Source organism: Diceros bicornis, chromosome 34 (genome assembly GCF_020826845.1).
Source record: "Diceros bicornis minor isolate mBicDic1 chromosome 34, mDicBic1.mat.cur, whole genome shotgun sequence".
NCBI lineage: Eukaryota > Metazoa > Chordata > Mammalia > Perissodactyla > Rhinocerotidae > Diceros > Diceros bicornis.
The window spans coordinates 26,945,589-26,968,657 of NC_080773.1; the positions used below are offsets into that span (position 1 = coordinate 26,945,589).

The window sequence follows — 23,069 nt, forward strand, 5'->3', positions numbered from 1 at the left end:
CATCACCAGGGGCCCCTGTAAGAAGGCTCCACTGGGGACTTTCACTTCTGCTTCCTCAATGACCCAGGGCCCAGAGGGAGAGCCCCTACCCTCCACCCACGCACAGCCAGGCCCCAGGGCCAGACATATGCCTTCCACGCCCTCCCCCAGAGGTGCCTCCGGAGGGGCCAGCTCAGTGAGCCCAAACACCAGATAGGCCCCCCAGGAGAGTCCAAGTGGGTGAGGTGGGGGTGAGGCGTGATGAGAAGAGGAGAGGGCATCCCGTGGGAGGTGAATCAGAAGCTCATTTCATGCATCGGTGCCCTGGGGCTCAGCTTCCGCCTGCCTGCCCTGGCTTCCCCTTCTGGCCCTGCACAGCGTCTGGGGAACGAGCCTGTCTCAGGGCAGATCCAAGTGCCTCCCAACGCAGAGATGCTCCCGCCGTTGCTCTTAGCCTTGCTGTGGGGTGGTGAGTGGGCCCAGGGCCAGAAGGGGCCTGGGTGGGGGCCGGGGCTGGGGACACAGGTTGAATCTCTGTCTCCCCTTAGGGTCGCAGGCTGAGGACTTAAGATTCCAGCTGCAAGTGCCGAAGGTGGTGAGGGTGCAGGAGGGCCTGTGTGTGTTTGTGTCCTGCACTGTTTTCTACCCCCCGGATGGCTGGATTGACTCTACCCCAGCTCACGGCTACTGGTTCAAAGAGGGGACCCACACGGGCACTGGTCTTCCAGTGGCCACAGACAAACAGGATCGAGAGGTGCATATGTGGACCCAGGGCCGATTCCAGCTCGTTGGCAATCCCCAGGACAAGAACTGCTCCTTGCTCATCAGAGATGCACAGAAGGAGGACGCTGGGATGTACTTCTTTAGGTTGGAGAGAGGCAATTATGTGCAATTTAATTTCATGCAAAGCAAATTCTATCTGGAGGTGACAGGTATGGAACTGGCTTGAGTTGGAATGGGATGGGGCCTCTCCTCCCCCTGACATCTCCCTATGTCTTACATTGGGGAGGGGATGTGGGGACCCCCTGGAGTGCCCCCATCCTGGGCTAGGATCACACCCTCTCTCTGTCCAGACCTGACGCAGAAGCCAGACATCTACGTCCCACAGACCCTGGAGCCTGGGCGTCAAGTGACCCTCATCTGTGTGTTTAACTGGGACTTTGAGGAATGCCTGGCCCCTACTTTCTCCTGGAAGGGGGCTGCCCTCTCCTCCCAAGGGACCAGACTGAGAACCTCTCACTTCTCAGTGCTCACCCTCACACCAAGACCCCAGGACCACAACACCGAACTCACCTGTCGAGTGGACTTCTCCAGAAGGGGTGTGAGCACAGAGAGAACCATCCGACTTAATGTGGACTGTGAGTTTGGCCAAGGGGCGTCAGGGTCTGCAAGCAGGCAGGGCAGGCGGGAGAAGGGGAGAGATGCAGCTGGGCGGTGGGCAGCTCTCAGTGGGTCCACAGAGAGGGAGGTGTGGAGTCCTGAGATGCCAGGTCGGCCCTGGAAGGAGAATGGGGATGCGATCTAGTCCTCCATGCACAACTGTGTCTTTGGCACTCATTTGCCACCTGTCTTCCCCAAGGATAGTCACATTTTCTTTTTCTGGAGGCATCCTCTCTGGCTGTGGGGAACCCAACATTCCTCCCCAATGTCAGCTCATTATCTTTTTGCAGATGCCCCCAAAACCGTGGTTATCAGCACTTCCCAGGCCAAAACATCAGGTACTGAGGGCCTACTGGGGCGGGGCCGGTCCTCTTTGGGGGATAAAAAGGTGTCAGGAGGGCGAGGGAAATGGTGTTCCCTCCTGCAGCCCTTCTCTTGTGCTCTCTCTCTCTCCCTCCCTGCAGCCCTGGAGCCCCAGGCAAACACCCCCTATCTGGAAGTTCAGAAAGGCCAGTTCCTGCTGCTGCTCTGCGCTGCTGATAGCGAGCCCCCCGCCACACTGAGCTGGGCCCTGGAGGACAGAGTCCTCTCCTGGTCCGGCCCCTTAGGCTCCAGAACCCTGGAGCTGGTGCTGCCCGTGGTGAAGCCTGGGGACGCCGGGCGCTACACCTGCCGAGCGGAGAACAGGCTTGGCTCCCAGAACCGTGCCCTGGACCTCTCTGTGCAGTGTGAGTGTGGCCAGCAGGCACCTGGCTTCCGGGAGGGGAAAAGGGTGAGGGGGCAGGGGCTGGAGGCAGGGTCCCAGAACAATAAAGGGACCTGGAACCCCAGGCCTATGGGACTAACAATTCCGATTCCAATTCCAATGTGGGTTTTTTCCCACACCACTAAGCAATTCTCAGTGACACCAGCTCGGTGTCCCACAATTCAACTCCATTCTGACACTATCTACCTGGAGATGGCGTCAGATCTCACAAGTTAAGCGCTCAGTCCCACAAGACTGCCCCCCACACACACACACACTTCAGACCCCAATCTCAAGTCCAGGTTGTCACCTGTGCTTCTGACCAGCCGGCTATACATCAGAGGTTCCTGCAGCCTCGATTAATTTGCTAGAGCGGCTCACAGAACTCAGAGAAGCATTTTACTTACTCGATTATCAGTTTATTTTATAAAAGCACATAACTCAGGAACAGCCAGGTGGGAGAGATGCACAGGGTGGAGCACGGGGGATGGGTGTGCGGCTTCCACGCTCTCCAGGTACGCCACTCTCCTGCATCGCCACATGTTCATCAACTCAGAAGTCCTCTGAACCCCATCCTTTGGGGTTTTTATGGAGGCTTCATTACATAGCGATGATTGATTAAATCATTGGCAGTGGGTGACTGATTCAATCTCCAGACCCTCTCCTCTCCCCGGAGGTCAGGGGGGTGGGACTGAAATTTCCAGCCCTCTAATCACGTGGCTGGTTCCCCTGGCAACCAGCCCCCATCCTCAGGTGCTTTCCTAGAGTCACCTCATTAATATATACTCAGGTGTGGTTGAAAGGGGCTTGTTATGAAATTCCAAGGGTTTTAGGAACTCTGTGCCAGGGACAAAGACCAAATGTATGTTTCTTACTATAAATCATAATATCACAGGGACTAGCCCTTCTTCCGCATCTATTCCCTTGGGTGGTTTGTGTCACTCAGTGGGTGACTCAGTCTCCCCTCCCCCGCCCCACCCCTCCATCATCTCAAGAGACAGTTCCCTCACCCAGCATGAAGCCCCTGGCCTGTCGAGAGCCAGTGCTCTGTCTCTGTTTCAGATGCCCCAGAGAACCTGAGAGTGCTGGTCTCCCACGCAAACAGGACAGGTAGGAAAAGGGGAGAGAGACCAGGGCCTCTGGGTGCCACCTTGAGGGCCCAGGCATCTGGAATGTCGGCCAGCGGGTCTCTGTGCCCTCAGCTGTGTGTCTGTCCTGCCTCTTCCCTCCCCTAGCCCTAGAAAGCTTCAGGAATGGCACATCCCTCCCAGTCCTGGAGGGCCAAAGCCTGCGTCTGCTCTGTGTCACCCAGAGCAACCCTCCAGCCGGGCTGAGCTGGGCCTGGGGGGGACAGACTCTGAGCCCCTCCCAGCCCTCAGACCCTGGAGTCCTGGAGTTGCCTCGGATACAAACGGAGCATGAAGGCGAATTCATCTGCCGAGCTCAGAACGCACTGGGCTCCCAGCACATCTCTCTGAGCCTCTGTGTGCACTGTGAGTGGGGTGGGGGGACACCTGGGTCCTGGGGAGGGGAGAGGCGCCGCTGACCTTCTCCTTCCTCTCCACAGACCCCCCACAGCTGCTCAGACCCTCCTGCTCCTGGGAGGATGAGGGTCTGCACTGCTGCTGCTCCTCCCGAGCCCAGCCGGCCCCCTCCCTGCGCTGGCGGCTGGGGGAGGGTCTGCTGGAGGGGAACAGCAGCAACGCCTCCTTCACGGTCACCTCCAGCTCCCACGGGCCCTGGGCCAACAGCTCCCTGAGCCTCAGCGGGGGGCTCAGCGCCGGCCTCAGACTCAGCTGTGAGGCCACCAATCTCCACGGGGCCCAGATCGCCACTGTCCTGCTGCTGCCAGGTCAGGGGGCCAACTGCATGCCCCCGGGAGGGTGGGGGCAGAGTGGGGCAGGAAGCAGGGTCCTGTGGGGGGAGCAGGAGCTGGAGAGGGGGGACATGGCGCCTGTGGCCCGGGATGTGGAGGGGAAAATCCAAATTGGAAGGCCTGGCCCCCGGGCCTGGGGTGAAAGGAATTGCAGGTAAGGCTGGAAAGGGAGCTGGAAGCCTGAGGGCCTAGTGGCGGCTGGGCGTGAAGACCCACATTGACCGGAGGGGCTCAGAGACGTCTGACTGCTTCCTCGTGCAGATAAGAAGAGATTCATGTCCACAGCATTCTCTAACGGAGTATTTCTGGGAGTTGGCGTCACGACCCTCCTTTTCTTGGGCTTCATCTCGATCATGTGAGTTCGGAGCAGGAGCGATGGGGTCTGGGGCCCGGGAACAAGGCAGGTGCCGGGGCGCACACCAAGGTGGGATCGTTGCCTCAGCGTGAAGACTCTGAGGAAAAAAGGGACCCAGGCAGAGACTCCGACCCAGGCAGAGACGCCGACCCAGGCAAAGACGTGGCGACCCAAGGCCTCGCGGAGGAGCACGATCCTGGATTACATCAACGTGGTCCCCAACGCGGGTGCCCTGGTGAGTGGCCCGGCTGTGCAGCCTCTTCTTTCCCTCCGCTGAATCCTGCAGCCCTTCCTCTGACTCCTGCGTGTACTCCATCCCTGCCCTGCCCCACTCTTTGCCTGAGGGCCATCCAGGTGGAAAAAGCTTGCGTGTGGGATTCGGATCCTGACTCGGAGACCTTAGCCAAATCACTCCCTCCCTCTGAGCCTCTATTTTTTCCTCCACTTCCTTTGCGAGTTGGTTTGAGGATTAGAACATATGCGCTGGCTCAATATGTAGTGGTTATTTCATTATTACCACCACTCATGACATTACTAATTGTAATTAATGAAGTACCAATTATTAATATCATTGAGAGGTAGTATGTTTAGTGAGTGAGAGCAGGGGTTCTAAAGCCAGCCTGCTGAGGTTTAATCCTGTCATTGCTGTGTGTTCTTGAACAACACAAATTCTCTGAGCCCCAATTTCTTTAAAATGGGGATAATAGTAGTACCTACCACCTAGGATCATTCTAGGTATTTAGTATGCTCATACTGTACCAGTAAGACATTTAGAATCGTACCTGGTACCTAGTAAGTGTTTGGTAAGTGCTGGATATTTATAGGTGAGAACATCAATATGCTGATGACTCCAAAATTTACATCTCCCAGACTCACCCCTGAGCTCTAGAGTCATATCCAGCTGTCTAGGCAGCATAATAGGCTCTCAAGCTTAGCCTGTGCAAAACCAAACCCATGGCTAACTACACCACGTGTACGTCACCTCCATCCTCCCCATCTCAGCAAATAGTACCACGTCTGCCTAGCTACTCAGGCCTGAAGCCTTAGAGCCACCTCTCACTCCTGTCCTCTCCAACACCCCACAATCAGTCCATCAGCAAATCTCTTCTAAAATGCAACCACTTATCCCCCTACCTCCCTAGTCCATGCACCAACCCCAGTCCATGCACCAACATCTCTCACCTGGACACCTCTGTCACTCTGTGTGTCCTCTCTGCTTCCACTCGCCCCCCTGCCCCAGTCTACTTCTCTGTACACAATATCCTTTAAAACCCTTTAAATATCCTTTAAAACCCATGGGGTACATCTACCCATGGAATACTAAGCAGTCGAAAGGAAGAAATGATTGATACATGCAACAGGTTGGATCATCTTAGGGACCAAAAAAAATTAAACAAGCCAATATTGTGTGGTCACCTATGCATGACTGCATGTGTGTAACACTCTCAAAATGCTAAAACTGTAGAGACGGAGAACAGATCCGTAGGGCTAGGCGTGAGGCTTGGGAGGTGATGAGAGGGACCATAAAGGGATAGCAAGAGGGACATCTTTGTGGTGATGGAGCAGTTCTGCATCTTGATGGTGATGGTTGCACACATTAGTTTGCGAGGGCTCCACAGCAAGAACCTCAGACAGGGTGGCTTAAACAACAGACATTTCTTTATTGTTTGTTCTGCCCCAAGATGAGACGTAAGAGCAGACTTTGTTTTAGTCCCTAATGTAACCTGTTCCTCCGTCTGTGCTTGGCACGTGGTAGGCGCTCAAGCATCTGTTGGATGAATGAGTGAAGGAAGGACGTTTTCCCCTTAGGCTCGGAATCGGAAGGCCACACCAAGCAGTCCTTCTTGGCCCCCTCCTCCAGATGCTCACTCCCCAAAACCCAAGAAGAACCAGAAGGAGCTACGTTTTGTTATCCACAGCAGTCCAGGACCCAAATCAGCCACTCAAGCCCCAGAATCAAAGAACAACCAAGAGGAGCTCCATTACGCTGCCCTCAGCTTCCCAGGCCTTAGACCATGGGAGACCCAGGCGCCCAAGGATACCGGCTCAGAGTACGCCGAGATCAAGTTCCACTGAGGGTCTGCCGGGCTGTAGGACTCGGATCCAGGCCAGGGAGAAAGGCAGGGCAATTGAGAGGATAAGGGAAAGAGTGCCAAGTCTCTCTCTCTCTTTTCTTAAATTCCTCCAAGGATGGGTCATTCCATCCCAGACCCGAGCATTTGGAACAGCTTGACAGATCTCTCCCGAGTGGCTTTCTCCGAATACGCTCTTCTGAGGAGCACGGAGAAGCTCTTCCTCTGACACACCGAGGCACCTCCCCCAGCTGATTACTCACTGTGTCACAATTTCTCAATGGTGTGACGGCTTTAAAGATGCTTAAGCAGTCATCTGTGAGGTTGGCAACTACCCTCACAAGCTTGGCCTCATGCCTATTTTCATACCACCCATGAGCTAAGAATAATTTTTATATTTTAAATGGTTTGGGGGGGATCAAAAGCAGAAGACTGCTTTGTGATGCGTGGAAAGGATATGAAATTCAAATGTCAGAGTACGTAAATAAAGTTGTTTTGGAGCACAGCCACGCCCGTTCTTTTACGTACTGTCTATGGCTGATTTCATGCAGAGTCAAGTCATTGGCCTGCAAAGCCTAAGATATTTAGCATCTGGGCCTTTACAGAAAAAATCTGCAGAATCTTAATCTACACTAAACTCACCCAATTCTTTTTACAGAAGAGGAAACAGAAGCGAGGGACAGAAAGAGTTCAAGAGTAGCCAAGGTGATGGGCCGGCCCTGGTGGCTTAGCGGTTAAGTGCTCGCGCTCCGCTACTGGCGGCCCGGGTTCAGATCCCGGGCGCGCACCGACACACTGCTTCTCCAGCCATGCTGAGGCCGTGTCCCACATACAGCAACTAGAAGGATGTGCAACTATGACATACAACTATCTCCTGGGGCTTTGGGGTAAAAAAAAAGGAGGAGGATTGGCAATAGATGTTAGCTCAGAGCCAGTCTTCCTCAGCAAAAAGAGGAGGATTAGCACGGATGTTAGCTCAGGGCTGATCTTCCTCACAAAAAAAAAAAAAAAAAAAAAAAAAAAAAATAAGAGTAGCCAAGGTGAAAATGACTAGCTATGCGACTAGATGGAAGGTTCCCAGGGGGAGGACGCCCAGGGCAGGGAGACCACAAAGAGCTTGGGGGTGAATGCACCCTCAGACCCACAAATTCAAGGCAGAGAAAACATATGGAGGCATGGAAGGGGGAACGCTTGCAAAACGGAATGAACACCAACTTACAGTGTGCTCTGAGTCAACTAGCTGGTGAACAGAGGAAGAGTCTATTTTTCAGGGCCTAACATGTCCCTTCTTCTGTCCCACCTCCTCCTTCCCCAGAGGTCAGAGTTCTGATCGCTTCATGGAAAGCCCTCTTGGGGGACGGTTCCCACTTCTCATGCAGAAAATGGAGGAGCCCAGAAAAGATGCTAGCTTTTGCATCAAAAAATTTTAAAAAAGTGATAAATTACACAATTGGAAGACAGGAAGAGCTGGAAAAAAATGGGTAAAGCAAGTCAAGCAGGGTTTTTCTCAGGTCACAAACTGTCCATGAGTGGCAGTGTAATAATAAGAGGAAGATCACCACCACGATCACATTGTGAGCCAATATGTACAGTCAAGAGCATCTCCAATGTGAAGATACCCGATACTCAGAGAGGTGAAGTAACTTACCTAAAGCCACACAAGAGAAACCTGCAGAATCAGGGGTCCCACCCACGGCTGTCTGACTCTAAAACATCAGCTTTCCCCCCTTTTTCGCAATCTCATCTAACGAGGTGCTCTTGAGTGAAAAGGACTGAGAACCGCAGGCCAGAACCCAGGGCACGTGGCTTGATCTGTGGAGAGATTGAGACATAAAGGCCCCATCTCTGACCTAGGTTAGAGTCCACAGGATTAAGATGCTAAAGAGCAGGGGAAGGTTTAGAAGGGAAGGCGTATCGTTTCAAAAGGCGACAGCTCAGACTGAGAGGAAAAAGCCGGTAGTGGACGTGCTCACATTTTCCAAGCATGTGCAGAGGTGTCTGGACGATGTCCTGAGGCATTGTGTCTAAGCGAGAGCATCACAGACGCTGTTCGCAGATAACACCCCATTCAGCGAAACTCTCTCAAGTTCCAGAGCCACTTATTTGTGAAAATGTTTATAACACTAACAGATATGGAGCACTTACCCCAGGCCCTGGTGTTTAATGCTTACATCATCCCCCTTAATATTCATAAAAAGTCTTAAGGGAAATTTCCACCAAAGACCCGGCAAGTCTCCCTTCATCTTGTCAGGCCCTAATTAACTGGTTCTTTTAATAAAGCAGCAAGAAAAGGTTCAGAACTTTAAGAGAGAGAGATGTTAGTCCAGAAGACTTCAATAAAACCCCTTAATTTGTCTACTTAAGATAATAGTCAATAATGATGAGCTATTTCCTGCAGTGGTTTCTTAGCCACTCCTGACAAGATTTATCTAATTGTCTTTATCCTTTTAAGGAATAAAGACACCAACCCCCCACCGGTCCCCACCCCTGCCATGATCTTAGGACGACAAAAAAAAAAAAAAAAAAAAAGATCAACAGTGGCCAGCTCCACGGACACAGCCTGGCCACTGTTTCCCCCTGAGACGAGGGGACCAGCTAGCATCTCTTTATATCTGAGATGACTGACACGCCTTATGTCCAGTCACAACTTTTCTTCTCATTGGAGGCACCAAGAGGCAGGTTCCGACTTTCCTCTAATACAAATATTACAAAGAAGTTAACATGTAAAAACTCTTATGATGTAGAGCCAGATGTGAAAACTGAAGAACAGCTCATAATTTTATTCCTTTTATTAGTCATTACTTATACAGATTGCCTCTTGTGAATGAAATGGCTCAAGCTTTGGGGTGCTGAGCTCTCCTGGTGACAGTTTAACAAATCCTTCTGCTTCCCAGAGCAACATCACTACACAGCAAATGGAGGAGGAGGAGGAGGAGGAGGAGGAGGGGAAGGGAGAGGAGGAGGAGGAGGAGAAGAATAAGTGTAGGCAGGTGACTTTCCCTCTCTAAGCCTCGATTTCCCTGTGTATTAAAATGAAGGTGGGGGGCCAGCTCCGTGCCTTAGTGGTTAAGTGTGCGCGCTCCGCTGCTGGTGGCCCAGGTTCAGATCCCGGGCGCGCACCGACGCACCGCTTCTCTGGCCATGCTGAGGCCGCGTCCCACATACAGCAACTAGAAGGGTGTGCAGCTATGACATACAACTATCTACTGGGGCTTTGGGGGAAAAAATAAATAAAATTATAAAAAAAAATAAAACTTAAAAAAAAATAAAATGAAGGTGAATATCCTGCTTTGATTCAGAATAGAAATGTTATCAAGATCCAAATCTTGCATTTGCTTAATGGCAACTACAATATTTTAAATTTTGTAGAAGGGGTTGATGCAAATAATCAATAATCAATCTATAGATAAGAAAGATAGAGTGATATTTATTGAGCCTAACGTGAGCACTGGCCCGGAAGTGCTCTAGTCTGCAGGGAAGAAACTCCAGGGAAATGTGGTTTGCAGCCTGGTTATATACCACTTCAGAACAAAGAACATACATCAAGCATAACACGAATACAATTTTTTCTAAAGTCACGAGGAGATGTTTTGTCGCCGTTTAGTACATACACAGCAGGTCAACTTGACCTTAGTTTTCTGGGAAGAAAAGCTTATTTTCAAAGAAGTACTGGTGTCAGTGTCACAGAGAGGGAGACGTAACACTCCTATATTTAAAAAGTGCATTCTTCACTTTGGGCAAATGTTTGACGCAGAGGAACAGTGCATGTTTGCTGGGTCATAAGTCAGGCTGCTCTGGGAAAAACAAGTTTCAGGCTGAATCAGATTTAAACCAGAGTGGTTTCCCCATATACCTCAATGTGTGAAAACCTCTTATTGTTCTTATTATTTTCATCAAAGGTGTTAGCTGAGTAACTCAGTTTAGTTAGCTATGGTGTGCCAGCCTGCAGAGGGTGGCACACAGCTTTAGAGAATGAAAACAGCTTTAGAGAATAAGATGCAGAGGAAAAGACAGTGCTGTGCTCGCTGTCCCCTATGCTCTCTCTGTTCTTCCACTGTCACCCTAGGAGCCCTGATTGGTAGTTCCCGAGTAGTTGATGATACGGTGCCCTCTCTGACATGTTTTGCCTCATAAGTGTGCCAACGCCTCTGGGTAATGAATAAAATTAAAAAACTGAATTAGCTCCAAGGACTGACATTGACCACCAGAAGTCGGTCTATGCAGAATAATACAGTTACAGACTCACGGAGGAGGATCACTCGATACAACCACCTCACTTTATAGATGGGCCTCAGAGAGGGATAGGGTCTTGCCTAGTGTCACACAGTAGAATAGCAGAAGTGAAATCCAAACTCTGACAGGTCCTAAAATGGATGAGCACTGCAGGTCCCGAATTCCTCTTAATAAACTTAGAGTGGGGAGGATCCTGGAGGGGCTTCTATTTCCCTCCCTCTACCCCAAAATCCTGCCATGAGAGCCATCCTTCAAAGTTTGTTTGAAATGGGAAATTACAAGATTGTGTTGCTAGGGCAACAGGTTTGACCAGGGGTCAGTAACTTTGAAATACTCTTTTAAGCTCCTGACTTCTACAATAACTGGGGCCTTGGAGGAAGTAGGGGAGGGTGTTGATATCCAGTACTCTCAGGGAAAGCAGTGCTGTGAAAATGAAAACAGCAACCGGCTTGCAGTCAGAAGACCCAGCATGGACTTTCTGCATTGCCAGATATTCGCTATAACCAGTTAATCGGAGACTATCAACTCCAGGAAGTATAAATACAAAAAGTTCTCTGTTTCTGATCACTGACTCAATTGTACTCTGTTAAAACTCTTTTTCTAGATCCCTGACAGTGTCTCACATGTTCTGTAACTTTCTAGTCAGTTCTGATTATTAAAACTCAGCCTGGTCTTAAATCTTCACCTCAAACTCGGTTTAAATCCCATCACCTCCCCTGTCCGTCCAGCTGAGGTTTAAGCTGGGACCTGACTCATTGGAGAAGAGAGGGAGACCAGTTGTCCCTGACACACCTTTTCTCCATTCCCACTTCAGCACTGGTTTCTCAAAGTGTTGGGGCTTAGAGGAGGGATAGGCGACTCCTGACCTAACTGCCCACAGCTATGGTCCCTTGTTGGCTGAAGCTGCTTCTCTGGCTAACCCTGGCTGGCCCTTGGTGTGGCAGGTATCCAAATACTGGCTCTCTCGTGGAGCAAAAGTCGACTTGGGTGGGCCAAGAAAGTTCACTTGACTTCTGACCCCAGATATGTGGGTTTTCCATACATCGAGCGATTCTTTAACACCACCTGGGTGTCCTGCAGTTGAACTCAATTCTGGTACTATCTACCTGGAGATAGTGTCAGACTCCACACGTTAAGGGGTCACTCCCACAAGACCACCCTCCTCAACTTCAGATGCCAAACACAAGTCCAAGTTGTCACTTGTGCTTCTGACGGATTGACTATAAATCAGGGTTCCCACTACTCCCTCCTTGGGTTCGATAATTTGCTAGAATGGCACACAGAATTCAGGGAAACTCTTACTTACATTTACCAGTTTATTACAAAGGGATATTATTCAAGAACAGCCAGACAGAAGACATGCATAGGGCGAGGTATGGGGAAGGGTGCAGAACTTCCATGCCCTCACCAGATGCACCACCCCCCCAGCACCTTCACGTGTTCACCAACCTGGAAGCTCCCCAAACCCCATACTTTGGGGATTCTTATGGAGGCCTCATCACATAGGCGTGATTGATCATTAGCTCCATTTCCAGCCCCTCCCCTGGTAATGGAGGGTGGGGCTGAAAGTTCCAAGCTTCTAATCATGGCTTGGCCTTTCTGGTGACCAGCCCCCATCTAGAAGCCCACCGAGAGTGGCCTCATTAGAACAAAAGACGCTCCTATCACTCATGAAATTACAAGGGTTTTAGGAACTCTGTGCTAGCAACTGGGGGTAGAGACCAATATATATATTTTCCATTATTTCACACACACTTTCTCCAATTCCACCACTGGCAGATGCCACACAGCCTCTTGCTGCCATCTTGAGTGAAGTACCTTCTGGATGGCTGATGCCTAGCTACCCTCCTTGGTGCCCACTTGGCTCACACATCCTAACCATGCTGGACCATGGGGTGCGGGCTGCACTACCCCTGCTCTCACTTCCGACACCAGCGACACTCCGAGATCCTGGGCCACCAGCACTTCTGACCAACTGGCAACAAATTCAGGGGTTCCCATGACCCCCTCAGATTCAATAATTCGCTATAATGGCTCGCAGAACTCACGAAAGTGTTATACGTATGATTACAGTCTTATTTTTTTTAATAGTTTTATTTGTTTATTTTTTTCCCCCAAAGCCCCAGTAGATAGTTGTATGTTATAGCTGCACATCCTTCTAGTTGCTGTACGTGGGACGCGGCCTCAGCATGGCCAGAGAAGCAGTGCATCAGTGCGCGCTCAGGATCCGAACCCGGGCCGCCAGCAGCGGAGCGCGCGCACTTAACCGCTAAGCCGGGGCCGGCCCCGATTACAGTCTTATCATGAAGGATACAAATCAAGACCAGCCAAAAGAGGTGCACAGAGGGAGGTCAGGAAGGGTCCCAAATGCAAGCTCTGTGTCCTCAAGACGCACTGCCTTCCCAGCACATCGATCCGGGTCACCAACCAGGAAAGCTCACCCGAGCCCTGGGATCCATAGTTTTTGGTGGGGTTTCTTCATGTAGGCATGGTTGATTGAATCACTGGATATGTAACGTGGCTAAACTCAATGTCTAGCCCCTTTCCCTCCCAGTAGTTCAGGCTGACATGACAAGGCTCAGAGAACCAAACCCCTAATTACATGGGTGGTCTGTCCAGCATGGACAGTCCCCATCTTGAAACCAGCTAGGGGCCCACCATGAGGTGCCTTGTTAGCATTAACTGAGATGTGGTCAAAGGGCCCTACCAGAAATAACAGACGCTCCTATCACTCAGAAAGTCCCAAGGGTCTAGAGGCTCTCTCCCAGGAGCCAGGGACAAAGGCCAGACAAATTCTTCATTATACAACACAAGCCAACCATTTTTCACCCCAAATGACAGCTATCCTGTTCCATCTCCTGAGACTGCTTTCAGTACTTTCTTCCCCAGAAGCCATCACCAGACCATCCATCTGATTCTTCACAGGTGGATCTCCACCAAATTTCTCACCTCAAAATTCCTTCATTTTCCTTAAGGCTCCGAGAGGATACAAAACCTAAGAATGAATGTAGCCAGAGTGGCTAAAAAAGTAAGTATATTTAGCTATATGACCTTGGGCGAGTCCTTAACCTCTCTGTGCCTTGTTGCCTCATCTGTACAATGAGAATAATAGCACCACCTGTTAGAGTTGTTATGAGAATCAAATCAGATAAAAGCACTTAGAATAGAGTCTAGTAGTTTGTACATCTTCAAAAAATATGTATTATTACTTTATTCCTACTATTATAGCATCATCATCATCATCATCATCCGTCCTGGAATGCAGTTATGTGGAAGAAAAAGAAGTCAAGGGCCAGCCCCGTGGCTTAGCAGTTAAGTGCTCACGCTCCACTACTGGCGGCCCGGGTTCAGATCCCAGGCGCGCACCGACACACCACTTCTCCGGCCATGCTGAGGCCGTGTTCCACATACAGCAACTAGAAGGATGTGCAGCTATGACATACAACTATCTACTAGGGCTTTGGGGAGAAAAAGGAGGAGGACTGGCAATAGATGTTAGCTCACAGCCAGTCTTGCTCAGCAAAAAGAGGAGGATTAGCATGGATGTTAGCTCAGGGCTGATCTTCCTCACAAAAAAAAAAAAAAAAAAAAGTCAAAAATGACAGGTTCAATCCTAGCTGGTTTTGTTGCTTGTTTGCCAATATGACATGAGGAACTTCTCTGAGCCATTATTTACTGATCAGTAAAATGGGGGGTAACTCACCTATCCACAGGTGACTCCTCAGCAATACTATTCTCAGGTTTAAGGAGCCGTGTCTTTTCAATTTTGCTAGATAAGGCCAAATTGTCCTCCAGCAAGATGCTGGGTTTTTTTTTTTTAAAGGTTATTATGACAAAGGGTCAGCACAAGAGAATTTGGGGGATGATAATATTTTCGATCTTGTGGTGGTGATGGTTACATGGCTCTATGCATTTGTCAAAACACCCTGGAACTGTACCCCACAAGGAGTGAATTTTACTGTATTAAAAGATAAATAATACAAATACAAAATATGATGAACACTTTTTAAAAGATGAGGAGAGGGGCCGGCCCAGTGGCACAAGTGGTTAGGTGTGTGTGCTCTGCTGCGGCAGCCCGGGGTTCGCCGGTTCAGATCCCAGGCACGCACCGACGCACCGCTTGTTAAGCCATGCTGTGCCGGCGTCCCATATAAAGTGGACGAAGATGGGCATGGATGTTGGCCCAGGGCTAGTCTTCCTCAGCAAAAAAAAAGGAGGATTGGCTGATGTTAGCTCAGGGCCAATTTTCCTCACAAAAAAAGAAAAAAAAAAAGATGAGAATTTAAATAATGCAAGTGAAGTGTCCGAGTGATCTCTCTTTCAGGGCCCCTTGGCCTCCAGACGCCCACTGCCACTTTAACAGATGCTTCTAGCAAATCCTGACTTTCAAGCAGTCTGAAAATCACTCATGACAGCCACATAAACCACATAAACCAAGGGGAATTCATTCCAGCACAGATCTTAGCCCACAAATCTGACCCCTAAACTCACTGTCACGCCAATAACCTCTAGCCAAGCACCCTGGTCAATTCCTGGGCTGGTGGCAAAACTGCTCAGCTCCGATGCTCTGGGTGGGACTCGGGCCTGAACAGTGACTGTTGGCTAAAGCTAAGAGTGTCGGATTGGGAGTCCAGCAATCTGGACCCTCAGTTTCCTCATTTAAGCAGGGCGGGAAAGCCCTCTCCGTGTTATCATACAAAGGCACAGGGAATTGGGAGTGCAAATTAGAGTGTAGACCAGGCTGGGGAGGAGTTAGGAGATGGTCGGGAATCCTGAAGTCAAGTGGATAAGTGAGGGGCTTCTGTGTGTGTTGGATGTAGGGAGAAGATTCTTGGGGGTCCCCAAAGTTGATTCTGGGGGAGGTGTTTGCGAGGGTGAGAGCAGACTGGCCCAGATGTGGGGGAAAAAGAAAGATCCGGGAGGTGGTACTGCTGAGGCAGGTGGCAAAAGAGAGCCTAAGATTGATGGCCCGGATGCTGGAGATGACCCAGGAGAGCGAACAGCAATGATGGGGGAAATTGAAGAAAGGGGGGATCTTAGGAGAGTGACTGTGAGAGGAGGGGAAAGCTGGCAGCTGGAAGAGTGGGAAGAATCCTAGAAAGAGGACTTGAAAGGGAAACTCTTGATCTAGAGGACGCCGGGTCTTCTAGGAGTGTGAAGAGCGGTAAGAGGAAGATGCCCTCAGAGCGGGGAAATTCCCAAGGCTGAGGGAGGCCCTGAGGACCACCTTCTGAACCCAGAAGGTAATTTCTGCTCTCTGACGGCTGAGGGGACCATCAGGGCACTGGGGAAGTGCTGTGTGGAAGTTCTCAAAATGCAAGGAAGCCCTGAAGGTGACCCCCTGAACACAGGTGACTCTGAAAAAGATGACAATGAAAAGGATGATTCCAAACCTAAGTTAAAGAGGGAGGGGCAATTCCAAAGGAGGGAGAAGGCCTGAGGATAATCCCTGAATAGTCCTCTGGACAGCGGAGAGGGGGGCTAACTGTGAGGGGAGCCCCTAGGGAGGCAGCGCAGGGTTCACAGGGCAGGGATGACCCCCCTTGACTGTGAAGGACACTCTGGGGTGTCCTGAGTGTGACGGAGCTAGCAGCGAGGAGGGAGGGCTTAGGGAGACAGTGGGATGCCTCACAGGTAGGAAACCTGGCAGAGGAGACGCTGGCAGAGGAGACCTTCAGGTGGCTTCAGTATGACCTCCCGAATTTCAAGTGTCAATAAAACTCCTGAAAAGATGGAGGTGGGGGAAGACGGAGAATGGCAGTGAGGGTTGACCCTGAGGACTGGGGAAAGGAAGGAGAAGGAACAGGCACCTGAAGATGCAGGTATCCCTGGAGACCACCTCCCCTGGATACTGAAGGGTGCCTGGGGTCTCCTGAAGGAGTGGGGGACCTCACTATGGCCACCCACTAGAACTTGCAGGGTTCAAGGACTTCCCAAGGGGATCTGGGCCTGGAAGAAAGGGGAAAGGGGCTAAGAGGAGGGGAGGCTGGACTTCTGAGGGTGGGAGGTCCCACTCTCCATCCTGAAGGGCCTAGAAGTTGGGGGGGTGGGGCATAAACAACAGGAAGTGTGGGAATCCTGACCGGGTGGGCCAGGGACCACTCCTTGGAGTCTGCAGGATTCCCGGGGTCCTCCAAGGGGACTGGGGGCTAGAAATAAGGGTTGGTTAGTGACAAGAAATTTTCACATAGAGGTATATGGGGTAGCTATTCTGGTTCAAAACTAATTCAGCTTAAACTAAAGAAGCCTGATTTATGGCCTATCACACATACACTGTACATCTGCTTTAACCATTCAAGTAAAGAAAGCATTAAATATTATCTCAAAGTAAAAGGTTGCGGGGCCGGCCTGGTGGCGCAGCGGTTAAGTGCGCGCGCGCTCCACTGTGGTGGCCCGGGGTTCGCCGGTTTGGATCCCAGGCACGCACCGACGCACCGGTTGTTAAGCCACGCTGAGGCGGCATCTCATATAAAGTAGAGGAAGATGGGCATGGATGGTAGCCCAGGGCCAGCCTTCCTCGGCAAAAAAGAGGAGGATTGGCAGATGTTAGCTCACGGGAGATCTTTCTCACCAAAAAAAAAAAAAAAAACAAAGTAAAAGTTTGCATTCTTAAGAACCCATACTTCCTCTCCTACGCCCACCAGTATGGCTAAAATAGTACTACTGAAGAAAAGTTTCCTTTCCCGGACACCAGGGTCATGTTGACCTGCTAATTTGCAACTGAATACCTCTTTGAAACTTTGATGAATATGTATCCTGGGCGTGTTTAATGTATGTTCTTCATTCTAAAAAAAGGTATAAAACTCTGCTGAAAAACCATGCTTCTCCGGAAGGCTTTCTTCTGTGGGAGATCAGAACTGGCCACCTCAAAATGTCTCTTTACCGTGATTATTTTCTGTGAAGGACATCTGACCTTCCCCCAAACTGCCGAAAAGCGATAGACTGGGAAGGTCCTTGCTAAGCCCATTCTTATCACAGTTCTGTTTAAGGGAAATTTCCATTTGTAAAGGTATCTCCCTCTCTGTACCAGGAAGAAGGGGGGATGACCTTATCTCTAGAAACTCTTATCAGTGCGGAAGGTGAGAACTTAAATCTGCATAGTCTTGATTACTGTGCTTTCTGGTAATCTCCCATAGCTGAGCCCCCCACCCCCAACATCCTCCTTTGTCTACCTGAATATGCTACTTAAGGTGAAAACCTCCACCCTTTGCAGAGAAACTCAGTTTCCCTGGTTTCCCCCATGTATACGTTATAAAGCTTTGTTTGATTTTCGCCTGCTATTCAGCCTCATGTCAATTTAATTTGTAGCCCAGCCAGAAAGGACCCAGAGTGGGTAGAGGAGAGTCTTCCTCTCCTCCACTTCCTTTCTGAAGACTTCCATCCCAGATTATAGTCCTCAAGCCCAGCTCTATAGAATGGTTACTGGTTATTTTGCATCATTAGCAAGAAAGTAGAACTCCTGGGTCAAATTCTAAGGGTGACCCCTGGGGGCTGGGGGGGACCAGTGAGGCAAGAGGCTCTACGGGTGGAGAGATTCTCCAAAGAAGGCAGGCAAGAACGACGTCCCGGACCCGCGAAGCGGGGAGTGGGGCAGGGAGAATATAAGGGTGGGGGTGGCAGTGAGAGGAGCCCCCTAGATCAGGAGGCCCTGACGTCCACCCTGCACTTGGAAGGGCCCCCAAGTTGGAGGGTTCAATGAGTGGGTAAGGATCAAAGGAGAGGGCGGGGCCCCCAGGGCATAACCACGGTCTCCTGCAGGGGACGTAAGTGAGGGGAAGGGGGACTGCAGGGAATCCGTGAGCCCTGTGGGCTGCGGAGGCCCCAAGTTCGGATCTTGGGACTTTGACAGTTCGAGGCCTGTAGGGGGCAGTAAAAGGAAGCGGTTGGTCCTAAAGCGGGGATGGGGCAACGAGGCTACCTGGTGCGCCAAAGAGACCATGCGCGTGATTCCCCTCTCAGCCCCTGGCCCCCCTCTCCCCTCCAAGCTTCGCTCGGCACCTCGAAGTCTGGGCTGGGTCTCCTCCGACGCGGCCGCTGCCACCCTGCCGGAGAGCGGAGAATCCACGCCGCCCACAACCCGAGTAAACATGTCGTTTACAGGCCCGAGAAGGCGCGGAAAGGGGGCAGCCAATCAGAGGGCGAGAGTGACGCTTGCGCTTAGAAACGTAGCCAATCAGAGGGCGAGGCTGCTAGCCCGCGGACCTCTCGGCTGCACGAAAAGTCTCGGACGCAACGCGGACTCACCCGCCTCAGAGCCGAGGATGATGTTTCGCGCAACGATACGTTACACGAAGTGGGCGGGGCTCAAACCAACGGCCTCCCGGGTTCCTCCGCGAATCACAAGCTTCGCTCCCCGTCCCCCCAGACGCAGAAGTTGATTGGTCACTTTTCAGAACTTGGCTGTCAATCTTGGAAGCTGGAGCAAGGGTATTTCCTTAGAGACGCAAGATCCCGCCTTCGCTCTCCTAGCGTGCCGGGGGAGAGTCTTAAAGGGCCAGGTACATGGTGACTGATGAGGTCGGACCCTAATCGCAGGAATAGAAGAAACAATGACAGAACAAAAACGGAAGCAATCTCATTACGCTAGAATTGAGCAGTAAGCGCTACCTCCAGAAGAAAAAGAGACTCAAAAAGCTTAAGCAGCTTGGTCTAGGTCACGCACTTGTAAGTAGCAGAGCGGGGATTTGAACCCTGATTTCCGAGCCCTGTATCGACCTAAGCCGCCTCTTTGGGAGACGACTTAAGCGATGAATGAGACCCGGATCCTAATCATAGTCGTTAGGATAGAAAAGCGCCCCTTCCTTATAAAAATCTCTCGATTCCAGCCACCTGGCCTTTGCTCACAACGTTTCTTATGCATCCAACACCCACTCACTATAACTTGGCCCAAAGGCCATCCAACAAAGGGGTCTCCCCTCCCCGCCCTTGCCTGCAGGCAACGTCCTGTCCCCTCATCATGGTCCCCCCCCTTTCTGTCCCTCCCTGTGTCCCAGCTATGGGCACCCTAGAATGTTACTGTCCGTCTCTGTTCCCCACCCCTCAAGACTGAGAGCCCTTCGAGGGCAGGTACTGGTTCTGCGTCATTAGTGTCACCAGCATCATCCAGCACAGGCCTGGACTGGAGATAACTCAGAAAGTGAAAGCTAGTATCTGGGGTTTCGCATCCTTCAAGTGGGATGTTGTGACCTTGTCGGGAGAAAATTCATACTCAAAGGCTCTGCTCGGGCTGAAAACTTTGCATCATTCCCCATTCCCCGCCCCCAGCAGGCCTGCAGCAAGTCCTGATGGTTCGTCCTCCAAAATACATCTTAGAGCGCACACTCTGGAGCCAGGCTGCCCGGGGGGGGGGGGGGGGGGGGGGGGTTCAAATCCCAGTTTCGCCTCATATACGCTCCGTGACCTTGAGTAACTTAGCCTCTCTGAGGCACAGTTTGATCATCTGTGAAATGAAGATTAAATAAATTAGAATTATTAATTAAAATAGACCTCTAATAAAATAACTGACTAGTATCCCTCAAAACTGTAAAGGTTGTGAAAAGCAAGGAAAGACTGAGAAGCTGCTGCAGACCAGAGGAGACTAAAGAGATGGGAGGACTAATTGGTATCCTGCACTGGATTCTGGAACAGAAAAAAAAAAAAGAGGACATTCGTGTAAAAACCGGTAAAATCCAAATAGTCTAGAGTTTAATTAAGAGTCAGGTCGGTTTCACAGTTGTGACAAATGTACCACAACGACGTAAGAAGATAACACGAGGGGAAGCTGGGGGAGGAGTATTTCGGAATGCTCTCTGTGTAACTTTTCTTTAAATATAAGTCTTCCAAAATAAAAAATTTATTTAAAAAAATGTACCTATCCCTCTCCTATTAGCTCATTCCTTTCCAGAGAGGAGGGGCTGGGGGCCCAGAGTCCCGGGTCTAAGGGAGGAGGGGGCTGGGGGCCCGGACCCCTGGGTCTGAGGGAGGAGGGGGCCGTGACCTGAGATGGGTGGAGTTAAGTAATTAGATCCCCGTGAGCCGCCCCGCGGGCCACGCCCCGTTTCTGACAAAGTCCCGCCCACTTTCTTCTGGACCTTTCCCCGCCTGCGTGGGCCCGGGAGAATTCAAGGGGAAGGTGCTGGAAGAGACTTCAGAGACCCCTGTGGAGATGGAACAGCAAAAGGAAGGGGCTGGGCCCGAGGGGTGAGAGACTCAAGACCTCCTTGGGGGAGGCCAGAGACCCAGAAAGACGAGGGGACAGGGAGAATCAGAGAGAGAGTTCAACAGACCCAGAAAGTGTAAAAAACAAAAGTCTCAGGTATCATTGCAGAGGAACAGAATCTTGGAGGGTCTTGGTGACAGAGTTGAGCGAGATACTTAGAAATGAGGGGAGAGCTGGAAACAGATATTCGTGGAACACAGAGAAATTTCAAGAATGAACCAGGAGATTTGCAGATGCCAGGAACAGCTGTAGGGCTAGAGAAACAATGATAATTGTCCACATTTACTGAATGCTTCCCAGACTCAGCCCTTTAATATACACCTTTGGTACCACCAAAAGCCATCTTTTGGGGTGAAAAATTAAGGTTCGGAATGGATAAGTGATTAGCCCAGAGACGCACCGTGAGTGAGGAATCAGAACTGAGTTCTGTCTGATGCTGGAGCTCTGGCAGAGCTGTCTGTCTCTCCGTAAAGAGAGAAGGGAGGAAACAGAGAGAGGAAGAGAGAGAGAGAGAGAAGGGGGTGAGGAAGTCAGAGGCAGACGCAGAACTGAGAACGGAGAGAAATGGACTCCCAGGAGGGGCAGAGAAACAGCCAGGCTGCTGTAAGGAAAGACATATGCAGGTGGTGAGACCCGCTGACCTGTCCTTTGTCATTCTAGGAACAACCTACCCCTGCCGTCACCTGGGCCTGAGTTGTGGCCCCCTGCACCTTTCCCAGCCCTGTCACCTTCTCTCCTGGGCACGCCAGACCCAGCCCACCTGGGGCTCCCCGAGAGCCTGTCGTCTGTCACCGTCCCCATCCGCCTGGATGCCCTCTCCTACCTCCTGCACAGCGCCCTGCTGGGGGCCTACAGCCTTCAGCAGTCCTTGCCCTCCTGCCCCTGCTCCCAGCAGGCATGCTGCACCCGGCCCTGCACCACCAAGAGGCCATGCCAGGGACGCGGAGGGTGGGAAGTCTGGCGCAGGCCAAGCCGGGGCCAGGGCCAGCAGCGATGGGGACCTGGGAGGGCTGAGCAGCCAGAGAGGAGCTGGGTGGGGGACTCTGGGGCTGGCCCCAAGACCCCACCGATGATGCCGCCCTCACCACCAACACCGCCTGCCCAGGATGGGAAGAGAGAAGCCCGAGGTCCGGAGACACCCCTGGACACACCACCTGCTGCTGAGGACTGGGAGGCAGAGTACTAGGACCCTGAGCGTCCAGCACTCTGGGCTCTGGAGAGGGCCCCTCAGATCACCAGAAGGATTGTCCTGGAACCCAGGGTGACTCCAGCCCTGTCAGAGCTACCCCAAGAAGCATCCTGTTCCCATCCCTCTTCCCCAAAACCATGGCCTCAGAAGTGGGGCCTGCAAGTCACCTGGTGAAACCTGGACCTGACTTAGGATCCCAAGCCAGAAAAAACCCTGAACCTCATACCCAGGCCCAAACACCTGCCTCTCCCCATTCCCAACACCATCCCCAGCTACAGTGACAACCCCACCCTCATTCTCACCCCCAGGGCTCCTCTAACCCCATCCCCAACCCCAAAGCCATTCCCACCCCTTCTGCAACCCCCAGCCCATGCTGCCTCTCAGTACCCTATTCCCAATCCCCTTCATCCCCGTTCCTGTCCCGAACTCCACCCTAATGCTCCTCATTCCCCACCTACCTCAGGCCAAGCCGGTCCTCATCCTTAGTTTCACCCCAAACCCAGCCCATCTTCAACCCCAGCCAGCCTCATCTCGTCCTCAACCTCCTTCCTGTCCCAGCCCCAACTGTGACATGTCCTGTGACCCCACCCTGCAAAGAACCCCATTGTTCAACATATCCAGACACCTGCAGCACCCACCCTGTTTCCTACCCTTGGGGGGCCCTGGGTGAACAATAAATAGATGACTGTCCCTATGTCTGGTGTCTCTGTGTGTGCTTACACAGCTCAGGCTAACCCAGTGTGCTGTGAGCAAGGCCTGTGAACTGGGGTAGGGGGGGTAGGGTCATTGGGAGGGTCACAGAGAGAAGCCAGTGGGGCCAGGGGCTGCGGGGAGGGAGGGCCTGGATCCCTACTTCAGCGAATTCCAGCTGGGGCCTCTGCCACCACTGCACTTCTGCCTGCTGGAAGCTGCTGGGATGCGGGGCCATTGTATGGGGAGGCTTAAGGGATTTGGGGGATCCAGGGAGCAGAGAGGCCAGCGACCTGCCTCAGCTCAGTGTGCACAGAGGGGCCGAGGCAGACAGAGGGCTCAGGGCAGGCTC

At 51.6% G+C, this 23,069-nt stretch overlaps 2 protein-coding genes across 2 annotated transcripts; both read left to right on the forward strand.

The window, feature by feature from the left end:
- Positions 1-368: 368 nt before the first annotated feature.
- Positions 369-6,912, forward strand: LOC131397240 (sialic acid-binding Ig-like lectin 10). The gene is made up of 11 exons (XM_058530008.1): positions 369-448; positions 528-911; positions 1,053-1,337; positions 1,650-1,697; positions 1,824-2,087; positions 3,167-3,214; positions 3,346-3,597; positions 3,672-3,956; positions 4,242-4,335; positions 4,423-4,570; positions 6,145-6,912. Exons 1-11 carry the CDS (start codon positions 412-414, stop codon positions 6,409-6,411), a joined length of 2,112 nt encoding a protein of 703 aa, XP_058385991.1. The 5' UTR covers positions 369-411; the 3' UTR covers positions 6,412-6,912.
- A 13,794-nt stretch (positions 6,913-20,706) lies between these two features.
- On the forward strand, positions 20,707-22,739 carry C34H19orf84 (chromosome 34 C19orf84 homolog). The gene is made up of 2 exons (XM_058530015.1): positions 20,707-20,819; positions 21,499-22,739. Exons 1-2 carry the CDS (start codon positions 20,785-20,787, stop codon positions 22,022-22,024), a joined length of 561 nt encoding a protein of 186 aa, XP_058385998.1. The 5' UTR covers positions 20,707-20,784; the 3' UTR covers positions 22,025-22,739.
- Positions 22,740-23,069: the final 330 nt, after the last annotated feature.

Coding starts and splice junctions, on each gene's coding strand:
- LOC131397240 (XM_058530008.1), top strand. CDS start 412: ATGCTCCCGCCGTTGCTCTTAGCCTTGCTGTGGGGTG. Junction 449..527: donor CTTAGCCTTGCTGTGGGGTG/GTGAGTGGGCCC, acceptor GTCTCCCCTTAG/GGTCGCAGGCTGAGGACTTA. Junction 1,698..1,823: donor TTCCCAGGCCAAAACATCAG/GTACTGAGGGCC, acceptor CCCTCCCTGCAG/CCCTGGAGCCCCAGGCAAAC.
- C34H19orf84 (XM_058530015.1), top strand. CDS start 20,785: ATGGAACAGCAAAAGGAAGGGGCTGGGCCCGAGGG. Junction 20,820..21,498: donor GAAGGGGCTGGGCCCGAGGG/GTGAGAGACTCA, acceptor TTGTCATTCTAG/GAACAACCTACCCCTGCCGT.